General features: G+C 43.3%; 1 protein-coding gene across 4 annotated transcripts in view; it reads left to right on the top strand.

Moving 5' to 3' along the window:
* The window catches only part of PIK3CG (phosphatidylinositol-4,5-bisphosphate 3-kinase catalytic subunit gamma), a 130,012-nt gene extending 105,801 nt beyond the window's left edge, over nucleotides 1-24,211 (top strand). For all 4 annotated transcript variants that reach the window (XM_063927053.1, XM_063927052.1, XM_063927055.1 and 1 more), the window contains exons 6-11: nucleotides 2,352-2,498; nucleotides 4,033-4,123; nucleotides 7,021-7,151; nucleotides 8,984-9,095; nucleotides 21,231-21,388; nucleotides 22,965-24,211. In XM_063927053.1, the coding sequence (XP_063783123.1) occupies nucleotides 2,352-2,498; nucleotides 4,033-4,123; nucleotides 7,021-7,151; nucleotides 8,984-9,095; nucleotides 21,231-21,388; nucleotides 22,965-23,246 (921 nt within the window). In that variant the 3' untranslated portion in view covers nucleotides 23,247-24,211. The remainder of the gene's footprint in view (nucleotides 1-2,351; nucleotides 2,499-4,032; nucleotides 4,124-7,020; nucleotides 7,152-8,983; nucleotides 9,096-21,230; nucleotides 21,389-22,964) is intronic.
* The last annotated feature ends 1,195 nt before the right edge of the window (nucleotides 24,212-25,406 follow it).

The following is a 25,406-nucleotide window of genomic DNA, read 5'->3' on the forward strand; positions in this document are numbered from 1 at the left end:
CTCTGACGGTGCTGTGGACACAACAGTTCATCTATCTGTTCCCTCCAATTCCTCTCATTCCCAGAGTTCTAAAAAGACTCAAACGGGAAAGCGTTAAAGCAATTCTAATTGCCCCTGGATTGGCCTTGCCGTGCCTGGTATGCGGACCTCCTAACCATGTCTCTTGAAGAGCACTGGCCTCTACCGCTTCTCTAAGATCTTCTTCAACAAGGGCCGTTTGTCTATCCAGACTTAAGTGCAGCTGCGTTTGACGGCATGGAAGTTGAAAGGGAGATTCTAGCCAGAAAAGGGTCTTCCCTCCAAGGTTGTCTCGACTATGGTCCAAGCCCGAAAGGTGGTCATGTCAAAGTATTACCACCGTATCTGGAAGAAATATGTTTCTTGGTATGAGGGTAGAAAATATTCTACTGTGGAGTTTTAACTTGGCCATTTTTTGCTCTTCCTGCAAGCAGGCGTGGGATATGGGCCTAAGGTTAGGCTCCATCAAAGTTCAGATTTTGGCTTTGTCCATATTCTTCCAGAGGCAGTTGGCTGTGATTCCGGAGATATAGACGTTCTTAAACGGTGTCCTTCGCATTCAACCGCCCTTTGTCCCTCCCACAGTTCCATGGGATCGCAATGTGGTCCTGACCTTTCTTCAACCAGACTGGTTTGAACCTTTACACAGGGTGGACTTGAAAAATCTTACTTGGAAGACTGTCATGTTGCTGGCGTTGGTCTCCGCGAGGCGTGTGTTGGAATTGGGGGTCTTATCCTGTAAGAGCCCTTATTTGATATTCCATGAGGAAAGTGGTGTAGGCTTTTCACATAAATCAACCGATAGTGGTTCCGGTGATGCCTTACACGTTGGTTGCTCCAAAGACCCTGGACGTAGTTCGGGCTTTGAGGATTTACGTCAAAAGGACAGCTCATCACAGAAAGACTGACTCACTCTTTGTCGACACTACCAAGACGCTGCCAAGATTGGATGCCCCGCTACCAAGATTGAATGCCCTGTTTTCAAGCCATCCATTGCTCATTGGATCAGGATGACTATCCAACAGGCTTATTCTTCAGCGGCGTTGCCACTGCCGAGTTCTATTCAGGCCGACTCCACTAGGTCGGTGGGTTCTTCCTGGGCGGCTGCCTGTGGTGTCTCGGCCTTACAGTTGTGCTGAGCAGCTACTTGGTCTGGTTCGAACACGTTTGTGAAGTTCTATAAGTTCGATACCTTGGCCGGTGAGGACTTTCAGTTTGGTCAATCAGTTTTGCAGGGGTCTCAGCACTCTCCCACCCATTCTGGACTTCCCCATGGTACTAATACCATCCCAGTATCCCCTAGGACGTTAGAGAAAATAAGAATTTAATAACTACCGGTAATTCCTTTTCTCGTAGTCTGTAGGGGATGCTGGGCTCTCGCCTCAGTGCTTTGTGTTTTCTGCTTACCTTGTTGTAAGTTTTCTTGGTTGGGTCTGCTGTCCCTGTTCCTGTTCTGGTTAGCGCTGCTATCCTGGTTACTGTTGTGTGTTGGTTCGTTGCCTCACCGCTATTCTTGGCTGTTTTCCTTCTCTCAAAGTATACCCGTCTCCTCGGGCACAGTTTTCCTAGACTGAGTCTGCAGGAGGGGCATATAGGGGAGGAGCCAACACACACTGAAGATTTCTTAAAGTGCCAGGCTCTAATGGACCCAATCTATACCCCATGGTACTTATACCATTCCAGTATCCCCTACGAACTACGAGAAAAGGAATTACCGGTAGGTATTAAATTCCTATTTTCTCATCCTCTGCCCTTTTTCCCACTAGATTGTGAGCTCACATCTTTCTACCCTTTGTTTTCATATCTGTCATTATTTTGTGTGGTTTGCATTTCCTATTTTATATGTGCTTTATTTCACTGTTCGCTACTACAGAGTACTGTGGCCAGAGGCTCAGAGGGGGGTGGGCGGGCGCTGCGGGTGCATGGCTGTAGCACATCAGGCAGGGAGAGAGAGGAGACTGCTGTTGCTCAGTGGCAGTCTCTCTCCCCAGCCCAGCACATGCTGCTGAGGTCTGGGCTGTAGAGGGCCCAAGGTGTCTGCTGTGTCCTTTCTCTCTGTGTAAGCGTTACAGAGGTTGTCACTCTGATCGCCAACACCCGTAACGCTCCTCTGGCCAATAGGGGCAGATCCGCCCCCCTTCCCAACTCACAGCTCTGTACATAGACTATATGTTAAAGTAGATAACACAATATAACAGATTGGGTGAATTGTAAGATCAGTTTCAGTCTTTCAGTTTCATGTATTCCAGAAGCCAAACCTTACTATAGAAATGTAGTGCTGCCTCATTTATTAACAATGCAAAATCATTTCTTGTTCTGTTTCTTTACAAAAGGTGGAAAAGTGCAAAGTAATGGCCTCAAAAAAGAAACCCCTGTGGCTGGAATTTAAATGTGCTGATACAACTGCTTTGTCAAATGAAACAATTGGAATAATATTTAAGTATGGGGATGACCTTCGCCAAGATATGCTCATTTTACAGGTACAATGTGTGTTAAGCAAGAGATTCTTTTGTTCAGCACACAAAAGTGCCACAGACTTCTTTTCATTTGTCTCTGCTATAATGACACAGATGCCTGATTTGCAGTGGAGCACAGTGAGAGGGGTGGTCTTCAGTATGCCGGCTGTCGGGATCCCGGCGCACAGTATACCGACGCCGGAATCCCGACAGCCGGCATACCGACACTTATTCTCCCTCGTGGGGGTCCACGACCCCCCTGGAGGGAGAATAAAATAGCGTGGCGCGCCACCATGCCCGCAGCGTGGCTCATTTGCGCTCGCCACACTGTCGGTAAGCCGGCGGTCGGGCTCCCGGCGCCGGTATGCTGCTCGCCGGGAGCCCGACCGCTGGCATAGACAGTACGTGCACTATCTGTATGGCCAGTCCCTTCTCAGCCTTAGATTAAATGCAATGTCTATTTATGTGGGGTGCAGTTTGGCCCCTCAGAATGAGCAGGCCTATCTTGGTCCTCTGTCCAAGCCTGGGACATAGTGAATAAGTGCTGCAATAGCCTGATGTGCATGAATATCATCGGGGCCTTGTAATCCTCAATGACAGTATGGCAAAATCCTTTTTATCATCCTGCTCATCTCCTCTTATTCCCTACCTTTCTGCAGGACAGGAGCAGTATTAAATTCTCATCTGGAAGGTTGAGGAATAACGAACAGCACTATTTCATTTATTTATTTATTTATTTATTTATTTACTTACTTATGTATTTACTGTTTTATCACAGCACTTGTGTTTTGCTTTTTTTTTCACTGGATTGTTGGTACATTGCGACCATTACAGCCTTCACATTAAGGTGGAGTTGTCGTACTCCCATCCACTAAAAACTAATAAGGTCCTTATTATGAAGGGAAGGGACTGGAGGGTGGGTGTGTGAGTGACGGGACAGAAGAATCAGTGCCCTGTCTGGCAGAACCCAAGAAAAAAAAGGACCCTCCATAGCCTGGTGATGAAGGGACCTTATAGTTTCCGGGGTCAGGAATAAAGGAGCACTTTCTCATTTGAGGGGGTTCTTAAGTACTGCTCCTTTTTCCAGTGAGTATTTCACCTTTTGTGTTTTAACTTTTTGCAATGGGTGACCACCTTGCTCAGCAGAGTAGGGGGATTTAAACTGTGCAGAAATATTTAAAGTAAGGAGGGGGGCCTGCATCCGAGCTCAACTCTAAATCTCAGTATAAAAATAAAGATGACTGGTGTTTGTGTGATACATGCAGTCGCAGTCAAGAAGTATAATTTGCACCCCTTGCCACACCATGATTTGTCCAAGTGCAAATTTGCACCCTCTAGCTGGATTTGTTCCTAACTGTAAATTATCTTCTCAGTAAAAGCTTTGCAAGAGAGATGAAGCTCTTCTTTGGAAATTGCAATTAAATTAAATAATGATATTGAAATAATGTTACTAAAAGGTGTAAGACTGGCAATACTACTAAATAATAAATGTTCTAGACAAATATTTCATTAAGAGCAAGCTCAAATTGTTAATTGCTTTTCCTTACCCTCTATTCAGATTCTTCGTATTATGGAATCAATTTGGGAAGCTGAATCACTGGACCTTTGCTTGCTGCCCTATGGCTGCATTTCTACTGGAAACAAAATAGGTGAGTTTCAAACAATATTTTTCTGTTTTTATCCAGGGGCAAACACAGGATTTCTAGAAGGGGTTTTCAAAATGCAATCCACAATCTCCTGCTCTGCTGAACATTGTGCAGGAGTCTGGGAGAACGGTAGAAGAACCTAGTACTGACCCTGGATTTTTATATACTGGCTAGTGTATGGAGTACTGCTTTAATAATTAATACTACAGTGCATCCGGAAAGTATTCACAGTGCTTCACTTTTTTGTTATGTTACAGCCTTATTCCAAAATGGAATAAATGCATTTTTTTCCTCAAAATTCTACACACAAAATGACAACGTGAAAAAAAGTTTTATTTGAGATTTTTGCTAATTTATTAAAAATAAAAAACTGAGAAATCACATGTACATAAGTATTCACAGCCTTTGCCATGAAGCTCAAAATTGAGCTCAGGTGCATCCTGTTTCCACTGATCATCCTTGAGATGTTCCTACAGCTTATTTGGAGTCCACCTGTGGTAAATTCAGTCGATTGGACATGATTTGGAAAGGCACACACCTGTCTATATAAGGTCCCACACTTGACAGTGCATGTCTGAGCACAAACCAAGCAAGAAGTCAAAGGAATTATCTGTAGACCTCAGAGACAGGATTGTCTCGAGGCACAAATCTGGGGAAAGGTACAGAAAAATATCTGCTGTTTTGAAGGTCCCAATGAGCACAGTGGCCTCCATAATCCATAAATGGAAGAAGTTTGGAACCTAGAGCTGGCCGGCCGTCTAAACTGAGCGATCAGGCAAGAAGGTCCCTAGTCAGAGAGTTGACCAAGAATCCGATGGGCACTCTGTCAGAGCTACAGCATTCCTCTGTAGAGAGAGGAGAACCTTCCAGAAGGACAACCATCTCTGCAGCAATCCACCAATCAGGTCTGTATGGTAGAGTGGCCAGACAGAAGCCACTCCTTAGTAAAAAGCACATGGCAGCCCACCTGGAGTTTGCCAAAATGCACCTGAAGGACTCTCAGACCGTGAGAAACAAAATTCTCTGGTCTGATGAGACAAAGATTGAACCAGGCACTGCTCATCACCAGGCCAATACCATCCCTACAGTGAAGCATGGTGGTGGCAGCATCATGCTGTAGGGATGTTTTTCAGCTGCAGAAACTGGGAGACTAGTCAGGAGAGAGGGACAGATGAATGCAGCAATGTACAGAGACATCCTGGATGAAAACGTTCTTGACCTCAGACTGGGGCGACGGTTCATCTTTCAGCAGGGCTACGACCCTAAGCACACAGCCAAGATATCAAAGGAGTGGCTTCAGGACAACTCTGTGAATGTCTTTGAGTAGCCCAACCAGAGCCCAGACTTGAATCCGATTGAACATCTCTGGAGAAATCTGAAAATGGCTGTGCACCGACACTTCCCATCCAACCTGATGGAGTTGGAGAGGTGCTGCAAAGACGAATGAGCGAAACTGGCCAAAGACAGGTGTGCCAAGCTTGTGGCATCATATTCAAAAACATTTGAGGCTGTAAGTACTGCCAAAGGTGCATCAACAAAGTATTGAGCAAAGGCTGTGAATACTTATGTACATGTGATTTCTTAGTTTTTTATTTTTAATAAATTAGAAAAATCTCAAAAAAACTTTTTTCATGTTGTCATTATGGGGTATTGTGTGTATAATTTTGAGGGAAAAAATGTATTCCATTTAAGAATTGCATATAGCACTTTTATCCACAAAATAAATCTGTAAATAGCCTACCAACATTTAAATTACATTGTTAATATGATCCCTAGGTTATTACACCTTCATCTATTAAACAAAAATTTTTTCAGAAAATTCAATTAGATTTCTATTTCTAAAATGCTGTAATTTTCATAATTGTATGATTAGCGTATATTTTTTACAGTATATAGCTTCTTGTTCACATAGTGCTTTTGCAACTTATCTTACTGTAAATGATTTAACTTCTCTTGCAAAACTTTAATGATGGGATTATTCTGCTTAGGTGAAATTACCGTCTGTGATACTATGTCTTAGAGATGTTGATTTTGTGTTTGGACTATAAGGGGGGTATCCAATTAATTGCCCTCCCGGAGGCTATCCAATTAGCCCCGTAAAGCCGCGGCTGGCGTCGGGTCATCTGGTATTTTGTTTCACCTGCCTCAGGCTGGTGAAACCAAATCCCCTGAAACAGACCCGTTTTCATCCGAAAACGTGGTGGTTTCTCACAAAAAAACACACGTTTCACGGAACTTGTGTGTTTTCGATATAATGTTTTTTTTTTTTTTATAGGCGACCAAAAATACATGTGAAACATCGGGAAAAAAATTTGAAAACATCCGTTTTTTTGCACACAATGTATTTTCACCTTTAATTGGATACCCTCCTCAATCTTTACACCATGGTGTAGATTTACTAAAGCTTCTGGAACAGACATTGATATGTTAAACATAGCAACCAATCAGATTCTGTCATTTTCTAGAATGCAATAGAGGTAATGATAGCAAAAATCTAATTGGCAACACCTCCACTTTTCATTTTTAGAAGCTTTAGTAAATCTATCCCTGTGTCTCTAAAAAGTTTTGTTTTGCTGTAGTAACCATTTAATATGGGCTAGTTTCAGTATGTAATGTGTGACTCTTACATTGTGTCCACACTACATAAGCTGCAAGTGTACTGAATGATGGGCGGCAGTGTTCTTTATAGTAATACACTTTATAATAAGCCAAACATGTTTGACTGTTGGTCTGTCATTGGTTTGCATGGCAGCAGCTATCAGTGCACTGTGCCCTTTTTAGAGAAATGTAACTCTGCTTTGGGTCATGTCACAGCAAACTGCCATGACCCAGCATATTGCTGTTGGCTGTCTCAGCAATGTCCCTTGCATGGAAAATGATCTCATCCTGTCACTCTACAGGAATGATTGAAATTGTGAAAGATGCCACAACCATTGCCCAAATACAACAGAGCACAGTTGGCAACACTGGTGCATTTAAAGACGAAGTTTTGAGTCAGTGGTTAAAAGAAAAATGTCCAATTGAAGAAAAGGTATATTTTAATGTTTCATTGAACTTTTATCTATGTATATTGGTAAAGAACATTCTCTTTACTTCAAAAATATTAAAATGTAATGTAAAAATACTCTCGTAGTGGGGTAGTTACTGCCTCAATTCCCTGCCCTAAGGGATTTTTGTGCGATAATTTGGCCCCTGTGACTAAGTATTATATACTGTAGTCCTGCTCCTAGACTGAGCATCACAAGTATCCTTGCAGGCAAATTCACCTGAAAGGTCAGAGAAATAGTCTAAATGAAAGTCAGTATGATATGCCTATTGTCAGGTGGGGTGGATATATTTACCTACTGCTGATGTTCAGTGCTTGTCGTGTCTAAAGGAGTGTAAAGTTACACATGGTTATATCTTTTGTATTGCCACCCACATCAAGGGCACAGATCGTGAGCTTTCTACTATAGGTCCATAGGTGAGAAAATACAGTGTGATCTAATGAAGTTGGAGGATGGATCCCACTTCTAGTGTTAAGTTAGACTTGCCCCCATTACCTTGTGTATATGACTCAATAAAGCTGGGTTGAAGCATCAGTATGGATATTGTGATCTCCACAGTGCAGATATAGATTTGGATCCGTTTCTTCAAGCAAGTCTGTGCCTGTAACCCAAATTGGCTCCAGGAGTATAGTATATGGTGGCTGGTTTAGGATGCATGATTTACAAGCAATATATGGCATTATGCAGGTTTTTTTAGTGGTACAGAACAGCACAAGTCTCCATATATAGTGACGGCACTAAGGGTCGGTGACACCATGTGCGGCTAATAGCTCCCCCCACCATGGGCCCGAAAAGGGGGCATTGCTTCAAGGGTAGGGGGTGTAACCTTATGGAAGTCCCCCACTGACATCACTACAAGGGGTGTGGCCTCGTAGGGAGCCCACGATTACCTCACTCTGGGGGTGTGCCCAGCATCCCCAGAGTTCCTTCTCTGCCCTTGGAGACACTGGCTGCAGTGCCAGCTCCTTCTCAGTGACAGGAGCCAGGCACTGCATGATAATGTCACACTGCAGCACCCTGCTCCTGACACTGCGAAGGAGCCAGCATTTTGGTGTCACTTGGTCTGAGGATGAATATAACATAATTGTCACTTTGTGTTGTTTTTTGTTGCTCTTTTTTCCAGTAACATTGGTAAACTCACACTTGTATGCTATATGCCCAGAGGTGTAATGCCAGGGGGTGGTGTATTTTGAATATAGCAAATAACAACACAAAAGGACAGTTATGTTATATGCATCCTCAGAGCAAGTGAGGCCATTAGGGGATTGAGCGCATCAGTTAGCTATTTGTTACATGATAATTACAATAATTAGTGCACAGACCTACAATTTATACGAAGGTTGCATTCTTAAATGATAATTATGGGGGTGATTCTGTGTCGGACGCACTTGCACCGCACAATGGGCCCGAAGTTGCAAGTAAGTGTGTGTGTCGCATCTTGTGCAAACAGAGACTAGTGTAAAGTAGGCATTTCTGAGCGTTGAGGACAAAGGTGCATGTCTCTGCTGGGAGTATTGTGGGCGTGTATGTAAAACTCGATGCAGCATGGGGCTGGTGCACGTGCCACTACAAATTATAATAGTGGGCGGGATAGGCTTGCACTTTCAGTGCACAGATTTGTAACATTCTTCGGCAGAATGTCGCATTAGAATATGACTATCAATACAATGCTACTACCTGTAGGGAAAAGCGTGTGCAGAGACATCTGACTAATCCCCTATATGTATACAGTAACAGTTCTAGCGATTGTGGCAAGACAAAGTACTTTTCCACTGCTGTCAGTGTCATACTATTATTGTTCTTCCCTTCCTGATAGCTAAACGCAGCTGTGGAGAGATTTGTTTATTCCTGCGCTGGATACTGTGTTGCAACTTTTGTGCTTGGGATTGGGGACCGACATAATGACAATATAATGGTAACTGAAACAGGTAACTCACAAGCTTAATATAACATTATTTTATTGTTTGTGTTCAGATTTTCCAATTTTTTCATGTTTTTTTTCTTTACAAGTGACAACATAAGGCCTGATTCAGTTAGGAGCAAATCAAAAAGAAGCAAACAAAGCACAATTTGCTACTGGAACCATGTTATGATGCAAGAAGTGCATAGTGCATGCCTAAATATTGCCTGCTTTTGCATGTAGCGAGCAAGTACTGGGCAATTCTGTTTTTACACTAAACTTTAGAATTAACCTAGGACACCCTTTCCAACCTTAAGGGGTATATGCAATTGCGGTCGAATTCGCGGCAATTATCGCCGTTTTTTAATTCGACCAAATTCGCCAGGTGAATCCCGGCAGGTGCCTGCCGGGATTCACCATATTCAATGAAAAACGGATTCGCCAGAATCGCGGGCGAAAATCGGCCGATTTGGCGGATTTTGCCGCGATTTTAAAAAACGGGAAAAAAACGTGAAAAACCCGAAAAAAAAAATGGCGTGGGGTCCCCCCTCCAAAGCATAACCAGCCTCGGGCTCTTTGAGCTGGTCCTGGTTCTAAAAATGCAGGGGAAAAATTGGCCAGGGATCCCCCGTATTTTTAAAACCAGCACCGGGCTCTGCGCCTGATGCTGGTGCCAAAAATACGGGGGACAAAAAGAGTAGGGGTCCCCCGTATTTTTAACACCAGCATCGGGCTCCACTAGCTGGACAGATAATGCCACAGCCGGGGGTCACTTTTATGCCGTGCCCTGCGGCCGTGGCATCAAATATCCAACTAGTCACCCCTGGCCGGGGTACCCTGGGGGAGTGGGGACCCCTTCAATCAAGGGGTCCCCCCCCCCAGCCACCCAAGGGCCAGGGGTGAAGCCCGAGGCTGTCCCCCCCCATCCAATGGGCTGCGGATGGGGGGGCTGATAGCCTTTGTGATAATAAAAAGATATTGTTTTTTCCATTAGTACTACAAGTCCCAGCAAGCCTCCCCCGCAAGCTGGTACTTGGAGAACCACAAGTACCAGCATGCGGGAGAAAAACGGGCCCGCTGGTACCTGTAGTACTACTGGAAAAAAAATACCCAAATAAAAACAGGACACAGACACCGTGACTTGTACAACTTTATTACATACTGCCGACACACACATACTTACCTATGTTGACACGCCGACTGCCACGGTCGCCGACGATCCGAGGGTACCTGTGAAAAAATTATACTCACCTTCCAGCGTCCAGAGGTACATCCACGTCCAGAGGTAAATCCACGTTCTTGGCAAAAAAACAAACCGAACACCGATCCATACCGGACTAGAAAGGGGTCCAATGTTTTCACATCAGACCCCTTTCTCCCGAATGCCGGGACATCACGTGACTCCTGTCACTGACGTCCCTTCAGCCAATCAGGAAGCGCTACTTCCGTGGCGCTCACCTGATTGGCTGTCCGCTGTCTGTACTGTGACAGCGCATCGCAAAGCCGCTCCATTACTTTCAATGGTGGGAACTTTGCGGGTAGCGGTGGGGTCACCCGCCGGTCAGCCGCTGACCGGCGGGTGACCTCACCGCTAGCCGCTAAGTTCCCACCATTGAATATAATGGAGGGAGCTGTGCGATGCGCTGTCACAGTGCAGACAGCGCTCAGCCAATCAGGTGAGCGCAACGAAGTTGCGCTTCCTGATTGGCTTAGAGACCTGTCAGTGACAGCTGTCACTGACAGGTCTCATTCGTGGAAAGGTGTCCCATGTGTCAGCATGGGACCCCTTTCAGTCCGTTTTTGGTGCGGGTATTTGCGTTTTCTTATTTTGCCAAGTCCGTGGATTTATCTCTGGACCATGGTTGAGGTGAGTATTTTGAACTTTTCTTTACAGGTATCCGTGGATTCTACATGGAGAAGAGGACCGATGTCGGCGTGTGAACATAGGTAAGTATGTGTGTGTCGACGTATGAAATAAAGTTTTACTGTCGACGGTGTGTGTGTCCTGTTTTTATTTGGGTATTTTTTTCCCAGTAGTACTACAGGTACCAGCGGGCCCGTTTTTCTCCCGCATGCTGGTACTTGTGGTTCTCCAAGTACCAGCTTGCGGGGGAGGCTTGCTGGGACTTGTAGTACTATTGGAAAAAACAATATCTTTTTATTATCACAAAGGCTATCAGCCCCCCCATCCGCAGCCCATTGGATGGGGGGGGGCAGCCTCGGGCTTCACCCCTGGCCCTTGGGTGGCTGGGGGGGGGGACCCCTTGATTGAAGGGGTCCCCACTCCCCCAGGGTACCCCGGCCAGGGGTGACTAGTTGGATATTTGATGCCACGGCCGCAGGGCACGGCATAAAAGTGACCCCCGGCTGTGGCATTATCTGTCCAGCTAGTGGAGCCCGATGCTGGTGTTAAAAATACGGGGGACCCCTACTCTTTTTGTCCCCCGTATTTTTGGCACCAGCACCAGGCGCAGAGCCCGGTGCTGGTTTTAAAAATACGGGGGATCCCCTGTCAATTTTTCCCCCGCATTTTTAGAACCAGGACCAGCTCAATGAGCCCGAGGCTGGTTATGCTTTGGAGGGGGGACCCCACGCCATTTTTTTTTATGATTTTACCCTTCCAGCATAAAAAAAAAAAAAAATATATAAAAATAATATTTTAAAAAATATATAAATAATATTTGTGCCTCCCAAAAAAAAAAAAAAAAGTACCTAATCCCTTCTAATATAAATAGATCTGCTATTCCCAAAAAAAAAAACACCAAAAAAAACATGTTTAAATTTTTTTTATTTGTTTTCACCCTCCAAAGTGTGGCGAATTGAAAATGACGAATTTGCTGTCTAAAAGCACTGCTGTCGAATTTCAAAACTTGAATTGAATATGCTTTGGTCGAATTGCAGCACTTGTATCATTGCAGAAAAGTCGAATTTGCAAAAATTCGAATTTCAAAAAGTCGAATTTTGAAAGTCCGTTTTTTGGTCGGAAAGCACTGGATTGCATAGGGGAATTTTTTTTTTTGGTCGAAAATGACCCGAAATTCGACAATTTCGGGAATTCGACCACAATTGCATATACCCCTTAATCTCTCTGCACATTTTAATCCGCCCCTCCTGCAGTGCAGCATGTTTTTTTTCCTAGGTGCAAATTGCTCCTTTTTTGATGTGCTCCTAACTCTTGATCAGGCCCATAGAAAATTAATTTGGTTTGTATTCTCTAACATATACTGAACCTGTCTTATTTTTGCCTTCCAACACAGGATTGCTTTAATTATTTAATGTCTACTAAAATATTTAAGAACTCATAATGGCTCAGTCACATGGGAAATGAAAATGGATTAGACTTAAGGCTAGAATGTTCCTTTTTAGCTTTCCCCTAAACATTACTGCAACATTTATTGTTCCAAAGTCTAGAACTTAAATGTGCTATGTGTACTATTGCCTCATCTCACTCTTCTAGGGGTGTTTTTATTGAATGTAGTCAGGTTATAAAATAATGAAAATTATAATGTGAAAATAATTTTTAGATTCATTTCAAGGTAAGTGATTATTTAAATAAGACAAGTGGGTTTAGAGGGTACAGTTACATAGGTATTGGCTTATTTGCAGGAGGACATACATCCTTTTTATCCCTGCATAAGAACTGAACCTTTTCGGAACTTTGGATATGCCAGAGTTTGGCTTAATATTTAATCAGATGCTTTTTGCACTTTCAGTGTGGAAAGTGCAAGTGCACTCCATCCATTCCAGCACACACACGTACTATTTAACAGATGCAGTCTCAATGTACTCTCACTCTCATGACTAACAGAATCTGTAAATGAAGTTAAGACTGTCAGGAATCTGCATTTTGCATCAAGTCACTTACCAGTGCTCTGATGCGCTGGCCTCCGGAGGTCTCATCCTCAGCCTGGCAGCATGTTCCATGATTGCCTGCAATGTGCAGAGACTCTTTCCAGCATCTACCCCGTATGCCATACAGGGTGTACCCCAATATATTCCCACCATCTCTGGAGTACGGACACCACCATGTTGCTATGGCTCAGCTGATCACAAGTCCTCCAACCACAAGCATTGGTTAGTCACATGACTCCACTGTCCAATGGACAACCAGCAAGGGGGATAAAAGGGCTAGACAGAGACCTAGCAAATCGCCCAGAACATCGTCGCTATCTCAGCTGTGTTCAGGCCCACACTCCAGTGTTCATCTCATGTTCCTGTTGTCCTGTTCATTATCAGTGATCCCAAGTTCCAGCAGTATTACCAGCACTGTGATTCAGCTCCATGTATTTCACCTATACTAAGACTGCAGCAGCATTGCCAGCACTAAGTACTTGCACCTGTATTGTGATTCCAGCAGCATTGCAAGCTCAGTGTTTCCAGCATCAAGTACTTGCACATGTACTGTGATTCCAGGAGCTACATTACCACTCCAGTGTGTTCTAGAGTGTGTTTTTATTCCAGTCCCAGAGCAATCAATCCAGTGTCTACTTGTGTGTACTGCAGTTCCAGCTGTCTCACCGGTTCCAGTCCGGTACAAGTTTATCAGCTACCTTTCCCCAAAATTTCCTAATGTGCCCACATTCACAGAAATTGTGGTAGAAAGTTGCTGAGTGGTAACCGCATTTAGGGCATTCCCCTGATATCAGGGGGTTGTATCAGGCATGGTGGATTTGAGGGACATATGCCCTTTGTAGGGTCCGGAGATGGACTTCCTGTAAATAAGCAGAGGACAGGGCCTTCATAGTGGAGCAATAATATGTGCTGAGAGCTGTGGAGTCAGTAAGGGAGGGAATATCTGTCTGCCATTGTGACAGTAACATGGACCATCTAGGGGACGAGGTTATGTCAGTGAGGAGGTTGTACAGCATCCTGGTGCGAAAAGGTACATGTTCACACAAGGATATCACTGATTGTAATGGATCTGGGGGGCTAGATGGGGGTGAGGTGTGACCCATAGAATGGAGAATGGAGGTAAGGTAGTGTCGAGCTTGTAAATACATGTAGAAATGTGATTGTGGGATGTCGTACTTATCGTGGAGGTGAGAGAATAAGACAAAATGTCCTCCCGGGTCATAGACCTTGGAGGAACATGACAGCCCTTTCGCCCTCCAGAGTTTGAAGGTAGAGTTTGTAAGAGATGGAGGGAACGCAGGATTACCCCAGAGAGGAACTTGCATTGTGAACCTGTGATTCCTGTGAAGCAGTTTGTTTATCTTAAGCCATGCATAGTAGATATCATGGAATAGTGGGAAGCTAAGAATGTGAGGAGGGATAGATTTCGGGGTAGAATGAAGGAGTGCGCTGGGAGAAAAGGGAGAGAACATGGCCTTATCTAGAGCGGGGTCCGTGAAAGCGCAGCCTTCCGTCAGCCAGTCAGCAGCCCAACGAAAAAGGGCAGACAAGGAGTATGAGAGGAAGTCAGGCAAGCCGACTCCCCCCGCAGTTCGGGGAGCAGTCAGTTTTTTTAAGGCAATGAGGGGTCTCTTGCCTTTCCAGAGAAATTTGGTAAGGATCTTGCGAATGTAGGCCAGGTCCCTCGTGTGAAGGCGGATGGGTAACATTTGCATGAGATAATATAAACGTGGGAAAAACACACTTTGAAGAACAGCCACTCGGCCCAAAAGTGAGAGGGGCAAGAGTTTCCAAGAGTCAAGGGTGGTGGTAAGTTTATGTAGCATGGGTGTGAAGTTGGTCTCGTACAAGGTGGATAAGTCTGAGGGGATTTGTATACCTAAGTAAGTGATTTTATCCAGAACAGTCTTAAACGTCAGCGTCAAGGTAGAGGCGGGTTGGGTGGTGGGTGCTTGGGGGGTTCCCAGGGGTAGCAACTCAGATTTGGAAACATTGATACGATAGCCCGAGGTTTTCCCAAAGGACGATATTAAGCGGAGAATCTCTGGGATGGAGACGTCAGGGTTGGAAATGAAAAGAAGCATATCGTCTGCGAATAACGCCACCTTGAGCTCCACATCTCCAATCCGGACTCCCTGGAAACTCCTGGATACTCGCAAGGCTATCGCCAGCGGTTCCAGAGCTATATCGAACAATAATGGAGACAATGGGCATCCCTGCCGTGTACCCCTGCCAATTGGGAAGGGAGCAGACAAGACACCGTTGCAGGATACCTGGGTTTGGGGATGAGTGTATAGGAGTTTAATCCATTCTATAAACTCCGACGAGAATCCAAAGCGTGCTAGGGAGTGGTGTAGGTGGGGCCATTCGACCAGATCAAACGCCTTCTCCGCGTCGAGGGAAAGGATATAAGCGGGGTCAGAGGAGGCGGAGGATGCCTGTACCGCTGACAACACGCGTCTGACATTGACTTCCGAATGTCTGCCCCATATAAAGCCCGTTTGGTCTGGGGGAATGATATGGGGAAGGAGCAATTTTAAACAATCAGCCAGAATTTTGGTCAGCAGCTTGTAATCGAGGTTTAGTAGGGAGATGGGAGGGTAAGATCCCGGGAGGGTGAGGTCCCTGCCCGGTTTCAGTAAAACCTTAAGGATGGCCGAGTTAAAATGTAGAGGGAGAGTCCGTTATGTAAGCATACAATTAAGTGCATGCATCAATGGGGTCTCAATTTTTGGCAAAAGCCACTTGTAAAAATCGGCAGAGAAACCATCGGGACCCGTGGCTTTGTCTCGCTTAAAATGACCAATAGTCTGGCGGATCTCCTCCAGGGTAATCGGGGATGTCAAAGATTGACTAAGCTCCAAAGACAGTTTAGCTGTCGGCAAGGAGTCCCAAGTATCAGGAGAAGCAGGATCTCCAAGGGAGTCCGGGGGGGGAGGACGGGGAACCGTAGGGGAATAGAGATCTGTGAAAAAGGAGCGCATGACTGCAGAGATTTCTGCATTAGTGGCAGTCAGTCTGCCCGAGTCTGTCATCAGTGGTCGTGTGGTCAGGGGAGGGTGAGAGCCACGCAAGAGGTTAGAAAGCAACTTACCCATTTTGTTTCCAAATTTGTGAAACCGATAGCTGACATTGAACATGTATTTATCTCCAAGTGTCAACAGAAATTCGTCAAAGTGTGTTTTTGCCAAGAGATACTTATGTTTAGTGACATAATTTGGCGTGGATTTGAACTGCTGAAAGGCTGAGGTCAGGGCTGTCTGGAACTCCAAGTAGTGTTCAGTGTGTTTTCTACGTGAATTGGCCACATAAGATATTATCTCCCCCCGCAGTACGGATTTGGCAGATAACCAGAAGAGCATGGGGTCAGAGTCTGCATGTAATGCATTATCCAAGGCATATGTTTCCCAGGCAGCTTCAAGTCTATTTCGGAATTTCAACGACTTGGATAAGTAGGAGGGGAATTTCCACAGCCTGGGGGAATCCTGGCGCTCCGAGATTTGGATAGAGATCGTCACAAGGGCATGATCTGAGAGGGATATTGGAGCAATGAGAGCATCTACTATGCTAGGAAAGAGGGTGTGGGATGTGAATATGTAATCAATTCGGGACAGGGTGTGATGTTCTGAGGATAGGCAGGTATACTCCCTATCAGTGGGATGGAGGGCCCTCCAAACATCCACCAATGAGAGTCTATCTGCGAGTAAAGACATGCCCAGTTTAGGGAGGGTCAGGCCATTAGAAGGGGTGGATGATCTATCTAACAGGAGGGACGTTACCAGATTAAAGTCTCCGCATAGTATGATAGAGGAGGAAAGGTGTGGGGTCAGTAAGGCAATAAGTGATTGAAGAAATCTCTTGGTATAGGTTGATGGTGCGTATACATTACAAAGTGTCAGGGGCTGTCCGTAAATCTTAAGGGTCAGCAGCACTGTCCTACCTGATGTATCAGGACAAATCGTTAGATCTTCATAGGGAATATGCTTTTTGATTAGAATGATTACACCCCTGGCCTTATGGAATTATAGGAACTAGAACCTAGAACAGCCCAGCCTAACACGTTTAATTTTGCTACTTCAGCGGGAACTAGATGGGACTCTTGTAGGAATGCTATGTCAACGTTTTGTTTGTTGAGATAAATGAGGATCTTCCTACGTTTCGCTGGTGAGTTGAACCCGCCCACATTCCACGAGCCAAGCGTCAAAGTGGGCATGGCACGGTGTAGGGGGCCAAAGTGATACCGTAGCTTTCAACACCTAAATAATGCAGTAATGCATAGGCTAATGCTGCGGGAGGGGGGAGGGTTGTGAGGAAAGAGTGGGAGGAAAGGAGGGGGGAAGACAAACAAAAAACATAACATGACAGTCCTATATAACGAGTCCAAAGAGTTAGTGGAGTGATCAGTGAGGATTCTACACGCCATGAGGACTCAGGACTTCCCATATAGCAAATTAGCACAGTAAGAAATTTAAACCATAGTAACATAACAACCAGTAGTGGAGTGTGAGGGAGGAGCTCCGCCATCCCAACCACATCCACTAGATATAAGGAAAAAGTGGCTTTGTCCTGCACATATATAAAGCATACAAGGTATGTAGCAAGTGATTTATTTATTTATTTATTTATTAACAGTTTCTTATATAGCGCAGCATATTCCGTTGCGCTTTACAATTAGAACAACAGTAATAGAACAAAACTGGGTAAAAACAGACAGACATAGAGGTAGGAAGGCCCTGCTCGCAAGCTTACAATCTATAGGGAAATAGGCATAGATACACAAGGATAGATGCTACCTATTGCATAATGGTCCACCAGATTGCTAGGTTCTTAATGGGTTGTATGATGATACCCCACAAAGTTATCCAAGTGTCAGGAGGGTGTGAGACTAAAGAAAGACAAGATATGTGATGTTATGAATACTCTACAGAGGATGTAATTAGATAGGGAAGCACTGAAGGTTATGTGGGTGGGTGATGTTGGCCCTATGATATACAGAGGCAGAGAAGGATAAATAATTAAACCTATACTCCGTTATAATAAGAGAACCAGCATTTCTATTAACCTGGGCAGTCTCAGCATTGAAATATACTGGGGCCATTGGAAATAGAAACTAGAGAGCTATACGAGATAACAAAACATGTGAATATCGATGAGATACAATAACATAAAATATGAAGTTGCACCATGACCCTGCGGAGGATAAGCATCATATCATAACAGAACATTACATAGCAAAGGCTTGTGAGACATCATAACATTGGGAAGCAGTGTTGCACAGTTATGATAGGAAAAACCTTCAGGTGGATGAGGTAGGTGGTGGGTCGCTGATGTCAGTATCCGGGGGTCGAGGGAGCTTGCTCAGAAAAGCATGGGCGTCTGCTGGGGAGAGGAAGTCTTTATAGGAGGAGCCATCATAGATACGTAAACGGGCTGGATAGAGCAAGCCAAACTTGCGGCCCTCTGCAACAAGTTGGGAGCAAATTGGTGAGAATGCTTTCCGGGCCCTCGTCAATTCCACAGAGTAGTCCTGGAAAATAAAAAGCCTATGGCCCTCCCATTGTAGGTGCTTGATACGTCGTGATGCAGACCAGAAAGCAGTCTTATGTAGAAAGTTCAAACAGCGAAACAACGTGACCCTCGGGCGAGGCTTATTCGGGGTGGGGGCAGGGCTCACACGGTGCACCCTCTCAATCACCAGATCTCGACAGTCGTGTTCAATTCCTAGAAGGGTGGGAAGTGTAGTACGGACAAAATGGGCAAGTGCTGGTCCTTTGACTGATTCAGGGAGGCCCACAAGCCTGATATTATTTCTCCTCGATCTGTTTTCGATATCATCGAGTTTGTTCCATACATGATAATTGTCTGAAGTCAGTGACTTCACAGCCTGTTGTAATTCCTCCACATTATGCATGGCAGCTCCCAATTAGTTTTCAGTACGGGACACACGATTTTGCAGCTGTTGCAGCTGCAGTGTAATGTCAGACACTGCCTGAGAGAGGAGGGGGGTCATGGTGGACCGGATGGCGTCCACCACGTCGGCATATGAAACCGGAGTGTCGGCAGCGTGTTCCGACGGAGGCACCGTCACTGCTGCCACCTTCTTTGGTGCTGGGGAGACTGGGTCAGGGCCAACCTCTGGGGCCATAGTCCCCGCCGTGCGGCGTTTTTCTTGGCGCTGCGGCTGCGCGCCGGCCGCGGTCACGGTTGTCACAAAGCGATCCATCAGGGTCGCGGGTGAGGGGGGATGCCGTGCAGGGCAAATGGAGGCCGTCAGAGGCCTTTAGAAGGTCGATGCAGATGGATTGTGGCGGAGCTCCGGGATCTGCTGCCTCACGCCATCAACCCGGAACCGGAAGTGACTTTGGGGTGACTTTAAAAAGACATTTAAATTTTAATTGTAAAATTATAAATAAAAAAAAACACTTTTTTTTTCTCAGAAAAATAAATACTCTAATTACATGTGGGGTGCATAAAGCAACAAAATAGTTGCTTTTGGTGTAATTTGAGGCCATTTTTTTTAAAACCCCAAAAAATGACATGTAATTATTGTACTACTTAAGCTAATTGGAAACTTCCAATTGCCTAATTAGTCTTTCACGGGGTACCCAAATGGGTTCTGCATTGTGCCCCCCCATTTTAGTCTTAAAATAAGGATTGTCCCTACCATCTCTCCCCCTCAGTGTGGTGCGAACGGAAAAATGTGAGTTTTCTCTGCCTGATTCAGTGTGAGCTTCTAATTGGATTGCAAAATGAATTTGCAATGTGAATTCACAGAGAAATTGGCACCTTGCATCTTGTAACTCGCACTTAATTGGATTGACCCCTATGAGCGCTGGTGAGAAAATTTTAGAATTTATTATATTGTTTTAAATTACTGCAGAGATCTGTGCTAATGATTATCAGCTGCTGCACAGATCTTTGTAACCACATAGATACTCCTGTGTGCAACAGTGAAAATACACGGCACAGTACTACTCTGTGCTGGCAGGTAACTGCAAGAGCACGCCAGTGCAAAAGTGAAGGCCTTTTCTTTAACCAGTGGAAGTAGGGTTGGTTAATGTAAATGGTGAAGGACAGTTTAGGTTGCCAGTAGTTGCCTGTCTTACGATTCCTGAAATAAATTATCTTTCACATCTGCATCTTCCTCTGTCTCCCCTATTCCAACCATGCAGCTCCCCAGTAGCTGCACAGAAATAGTAACTGCCCATGCCTGTTTTAATATTTTTAGCCGACAATGCTGCTGCCTTAAAGTAGCCACACACACTTTATCCAGCATTGGCTACAATTGTTATTCCACTACCTTACGCATCAAGGGGGTAATTCCGAGTTGATCGCAGCATCAGATTTGTTAACAGTTGGACAAAACCATTTGCACTGCAGGTGTGGCAGATATAACATTTGCAGGGAGAGTTAGATTTGGGTGGGGTGTGTTCAAACTGAAATCTAAATTACAGTGTAAAAATAAAGCAGCCAGTATTTACCCTGCACATAAACAAAATCAACCCACCCAAATCTAACTCTCTCTGCAAATGTTATATCTGCCCCCCCCCCCCCCCCCCCCCTGCAGTGCACATGGTTTTGCCCAACTGCTAACAAATTTGCTGCTGCGATCAACTCGGCATTACCCCCAAGTGTTCACCACACCTCTTTGTAAGCTGGCTTGTCAGTCAATCTTTACCTCCTGTTTCATTGTATTGTACGTAGTTTGTTTATATTATTATCCCATCAATGTACAGCAATGCATAATATGTCAGTGCTTTCTATATAGACAATAAAATAGAGACAGTGTGTGGACATTTGCCTCTCCAGGTTTATGGGGATACAAATGCACCATATATGGAACTAAAAACTTCACGTCCTTTTACTGCGCTTAAGAAGAAATAACAGAGAATACTTTAATGAAGAGTTCAAATCAATATCATGAAATTGTTGTAGTCACCCAAATTAGGCAGTACTAAAACATGTCATAGCCTTCTTTTATGGTATTACATTTGACCTTTTTCACTTCTGCTCCTCCTTCTCTCGCAGCTGCCAACAATGTTTTGCTTAGGGGGAGTCTGAACTCTTAAATTTGCCATCCGCCACTGGCTAAATCTACCCCTCGATCTGTTAACGATGTGTAAAATTCATGTGTTTTATGGATCGAAGGGGTGGTGGATTGTAGGAGTGTCTTTCTCACTTGTCAAAATAGTGACGGATCAATGTTCATTTTACTGGCTTCTGTATATTTAGCAAACCCAAAGTTTGATCAGAACTCAATGTGCAATGTTAAATGTGTGACCACATATTTTATCATCCTCATTTATGTTAGGTAACCTATTTCACATTGATTTTGGACACATTCTTGGCAATTACAAAAGTTTCCTGGGCATTAACAAGGAAAGGGTACCATTTGTCCTAACTCCAGATTTCCTACATGTGATGGGAACCTCAGGAAAGAAATCAAGTGAATACTTTCTTAAATTTCAGGTATTGGTCACTCTATTTTATTTTATTTAAGGTGCTAAATACAGTGTGTCAAGCAAATTGTCTAAATGTGTGATTAAAAAAATGTATATTTCATTAACTTATTTGCACTTTATTTCTGCTAAAAAAAAAAGTGATTGTTTATGGAAATTTGTGTTTGTGGTAATTTAGTACAACATCGATGATCTGTTATGTCTTTACAGTTTATACAGATATTTATGTAGGGCTGTCATTGGCCTATTAAGCTTACCTGACCAATTTTTAGGCTAAGATTCTATTTAGTTGTTTGAAGAGCTACCCAACACAATATTATATGATCTGTAGAAATTATAATAATAATACAATTCAATACTTTTTAAATAGTCACCGTGAATAACATGTGAAATGAACAGATAATTATCGTAAGTGTCTGTAAGAGAATTATTTTTGTAGTTATTGCAAATGTACCATAAATATTACAATTATTATAAAAAATGTAAATGTATCTGGAGATAAAGGGTTTGATTCGGAATTGCAGCAAATGCTGCAGATGCAGTCGCATTGCATGCTTAGAAATAAATGTGGATCTTCGCTAGTAATCATAGTTGGTTGCAGCTATATGGCAGCACCACCCCTATTCATCCGCTTGAGAAGCCATTATTACTATCAGCAAGGGAGACGCCTGAAATTGGACATATTTCAGTGTTTGCTGAATGCCAGATAGTCCTCAGATAGCCCTACACACCGACAAAATGATCTCAGAACATTAGCCTGCATGCAAACACCCATTTGTCACCCAGTTATACGCCCTCAGCCACAAGTGAAGATGTGGCTAAAATGTATATGTTACTTACATTGCGTATGCTCAACACTTGAGTATGCTTGTTGTGAAAAGATCCATCTGCAGACGCATTTGTACACAACTCTGTGAATCAGCAACACAGTGTTTATGTGTGTTCTGTGTAGTGTGCTAAACAGCTTATTTAGCCATATTCCTGCAGAGGAGAATAGAGCCTATTCACAATGTAGTTTATTTACAGTTCATTTATACAGTATGTATACTTGCATTTGTTAACATGAGTGTAAGTGTACATAACAGGAAAAATACGCACTATCCTGAAAGGCGCTAATATACAGTTACCCAGCAGCTGTGAAGAGGAGTGTCACGGCCCCCTGTCTCTTAGGAGATCAAAGAAATATAACAATTATAGAGAATACAGAGCTAAAGGGGTAGTAGTTTTGAGAATTCAAGGTAGTATGTGATATTGCACGTGTATAAATGAAAAAATAATGCAGATACTACATATATATATAAATATATGTGTGTGTGTGTGTGTGTGTGTGTGTGTGTGTGTGTGTGTGTGTGTGTCAGATATAAAAAAATCTGAAAAGAAAATGTAGTCACAGAAATAAAATGAATACTTGTATAAAGACAAGTATGTATTAGTTAATATTAAGGATATGGCATAATAGTGGCCAGATTATAACATAATGTGTATTACATGGTTGTCTTCACCAATTACAGTGCACTATGTTGTTTTTATTTGAAAGAAAAGATCTGCCAAATGTATGGTTTTAAAATCTCCATTATTCTCTTTAGGATGTGTGTGTTAAAGCGTATTTAGCTTTGCGACATCATACAAATCTTATGATCATCCTGTTCTCAATGATGCTGATGACCGGCATGCCCCAGCTAACCAGTAAAGAGGACATTGAATATATTCGGGATTCGCTGACTGTTGGGAAAAATGAAGACAGTGCTAAAAAGCATTTCTTAGACCAAATTGAGGTCTGCAGGGATAAAGGCTGGACTGTGCAGTTTAACTGGTTCCTTCACCTTGTGCTAGGCATTAAACAAGGAGTTGAGAAGCATTCTGCCTAAATCCGATATGGATATGTTCTTGTAGCAAGGCACAACAGTTGAAAGCACACAAAGAAGGAGCTGTGAAGAATTGGGAATATTATCTAACATTTATGAACTTCTGGAAAATAATTGCACTAATTATTCTTTGTTGGATTAATCTTTACATTAATTTCTAAGTTCTTTTAGTGAGAGTCTGAAAACGTTATAAGACATGAATGACTGACCTGGCTGTTCTCTTTAAGCAGTAAAATCTACAATTCACATTAGAAACATGTTAGAGAAAATCCATCTTGCAGGGTTGCAGGTTCCTAATGCAGATCTGAAGGGCACAGTTTACATTAGATTATGCCCTTCTTTCATTTCCAGATTATTCACTTTAGAGGGGATGTTGCCTCCCACCAATAGCGATAAACACAAAATAATTCACACTGCTTTGCGGTTCAGAAAACAATATTGGTGAATTTATATTCTTTATAGGTGATCATAAAAATATTACAAGTCACAGGATTGCCATGACCATATAATGACAACAGTTGCAGGTCGTTGCACATGAATTCTGTTATCCTTGTAATGTAAACAGTACAGTAAACATCACACCACATAAGAATAACATTTTATCATAAATCAATTAAATATACTTTGGCTATATTCTAAAAACAAAATCAGTAGTAATTCATTTGAGGTCAGTGTGGAGGAAAGAGTCTGTAATTATATATTTACAGATACCTCTTGCAATTCCTTTGCAGTAAAAAAAAAAAAGACACGACGGCTAATGCCACATGACATTTCATGAAATGGTAACATGGTTGAGTAATTGAAACTTTGTTATTGGTAAAGTTGCTTATAATGTTATGATACAATATTGCTTAATTTTAAGAACTGAGTGCACTGTTTGTAGAGTAAGAAAACTGGAATTAAAAAAACAGATGGTTCCTGGTAATAGAAAATGAGCTATTTATAAAATAAAATCTTCTACACATACAGTATGCTGCTGATTCATTGCCTCTGAAGAAGTACAATCCAACACAATGCACAAAGGCTGGCAAAGACAAAACACACCTAGATATAAGGAGCATCTCAGCAGCTATGAAGTCAATCAACCTTCTCATGACTACTGTATGACTGAAAAAAATATCACACACAGTTTTCCCTTGTTTAGGACATTATCCTGAAATATATTTCTCGTTTTAATAGGTATAGGAAATTACCATGAAATGTATGTGTAGTTCTTCCCTGTAATGAACATTACACTGAAATTTATGTCCAGTTATCAAATGTATAGAATATTACTCACAAATGTATGGCTAGTTATCCTATATATAGAACATTTCCCCTAAAATATATGTCTGGTTATCCCATGTATAGAACATTACCCGTGTGTTCAGTTATCTTACTGTAGGTATAGAACCATTACCCCGAAATGTATCTCTGGTTCTCCCATGTATAGAACATTACCCTGATACACAGAATGGCAGTTGCTCAATATATTTATTGGTCCATAACAGGTGCATGTAAGGGGTTAATCTAGACAAGAAAAAAAAAGGTTCCCCCAGCACGCTGCAATGGACCAGCAAAGAGACATATATCCTACAAAATAAAAATACATGTAGGAAGCAAGTCTCTTTTGCTGGTCTATTATAGTGTTATGGGACAATAAGTTGATTGAGCAACTACCATTCTGTGTATGACGGTAATGTTCTATACCTTTTAGAAGTAAAGATACAGTATAGTGTAATGTTCAATTCAGTGGCAGAACTAGCGAACGGTGGGCCCAGGTGCAACAAAATGCTTTGCGCCCCCCCCTCTCATCCCGTCCAAGTCAACCCCCCAACTCCAAATTAGAGATTCTTTGCATGCTCCCGTATAATATATATATATACTGTATATACACACACACACACACACACACACACACACACACACACACACACACAGTGGTGCGAGTAGAAAAAAAATGTCAGTTGCATGGCAAAAAAATGGGTGTGGCCACATGCCAAATGGGGCGTGGTCAATGAAAATGGGGGCAGAATACACATATGACCCAAATAGTGCAGTGCCAGATACACATATGCCCCCACAGTGCCAGATACACACATGCCCCCACAGTGCAAGATACACATCTGCCCCCACAGTGCCAGATATGTCCCCACGGTGCTAGAAATGCTCCCATGGTGCCAT

The sequence above is a fragment of the Pseudophryne corroboree genome, chromosome 6 (genome assembly GCF_028390025.1).
Source record: "Pseudophryne corroboree isolate aPseCor3 chromosome 6, aPseCor3.hap2, whole genome shotgun sequence".
NCBI classification, from domain to species: domain Eukaryota; kingdom Metazoa; phylum Chordata; class Amphibia; order Anura; family Myobatrachidae; genus Pseudophryne; species Pseudophryne corroboree.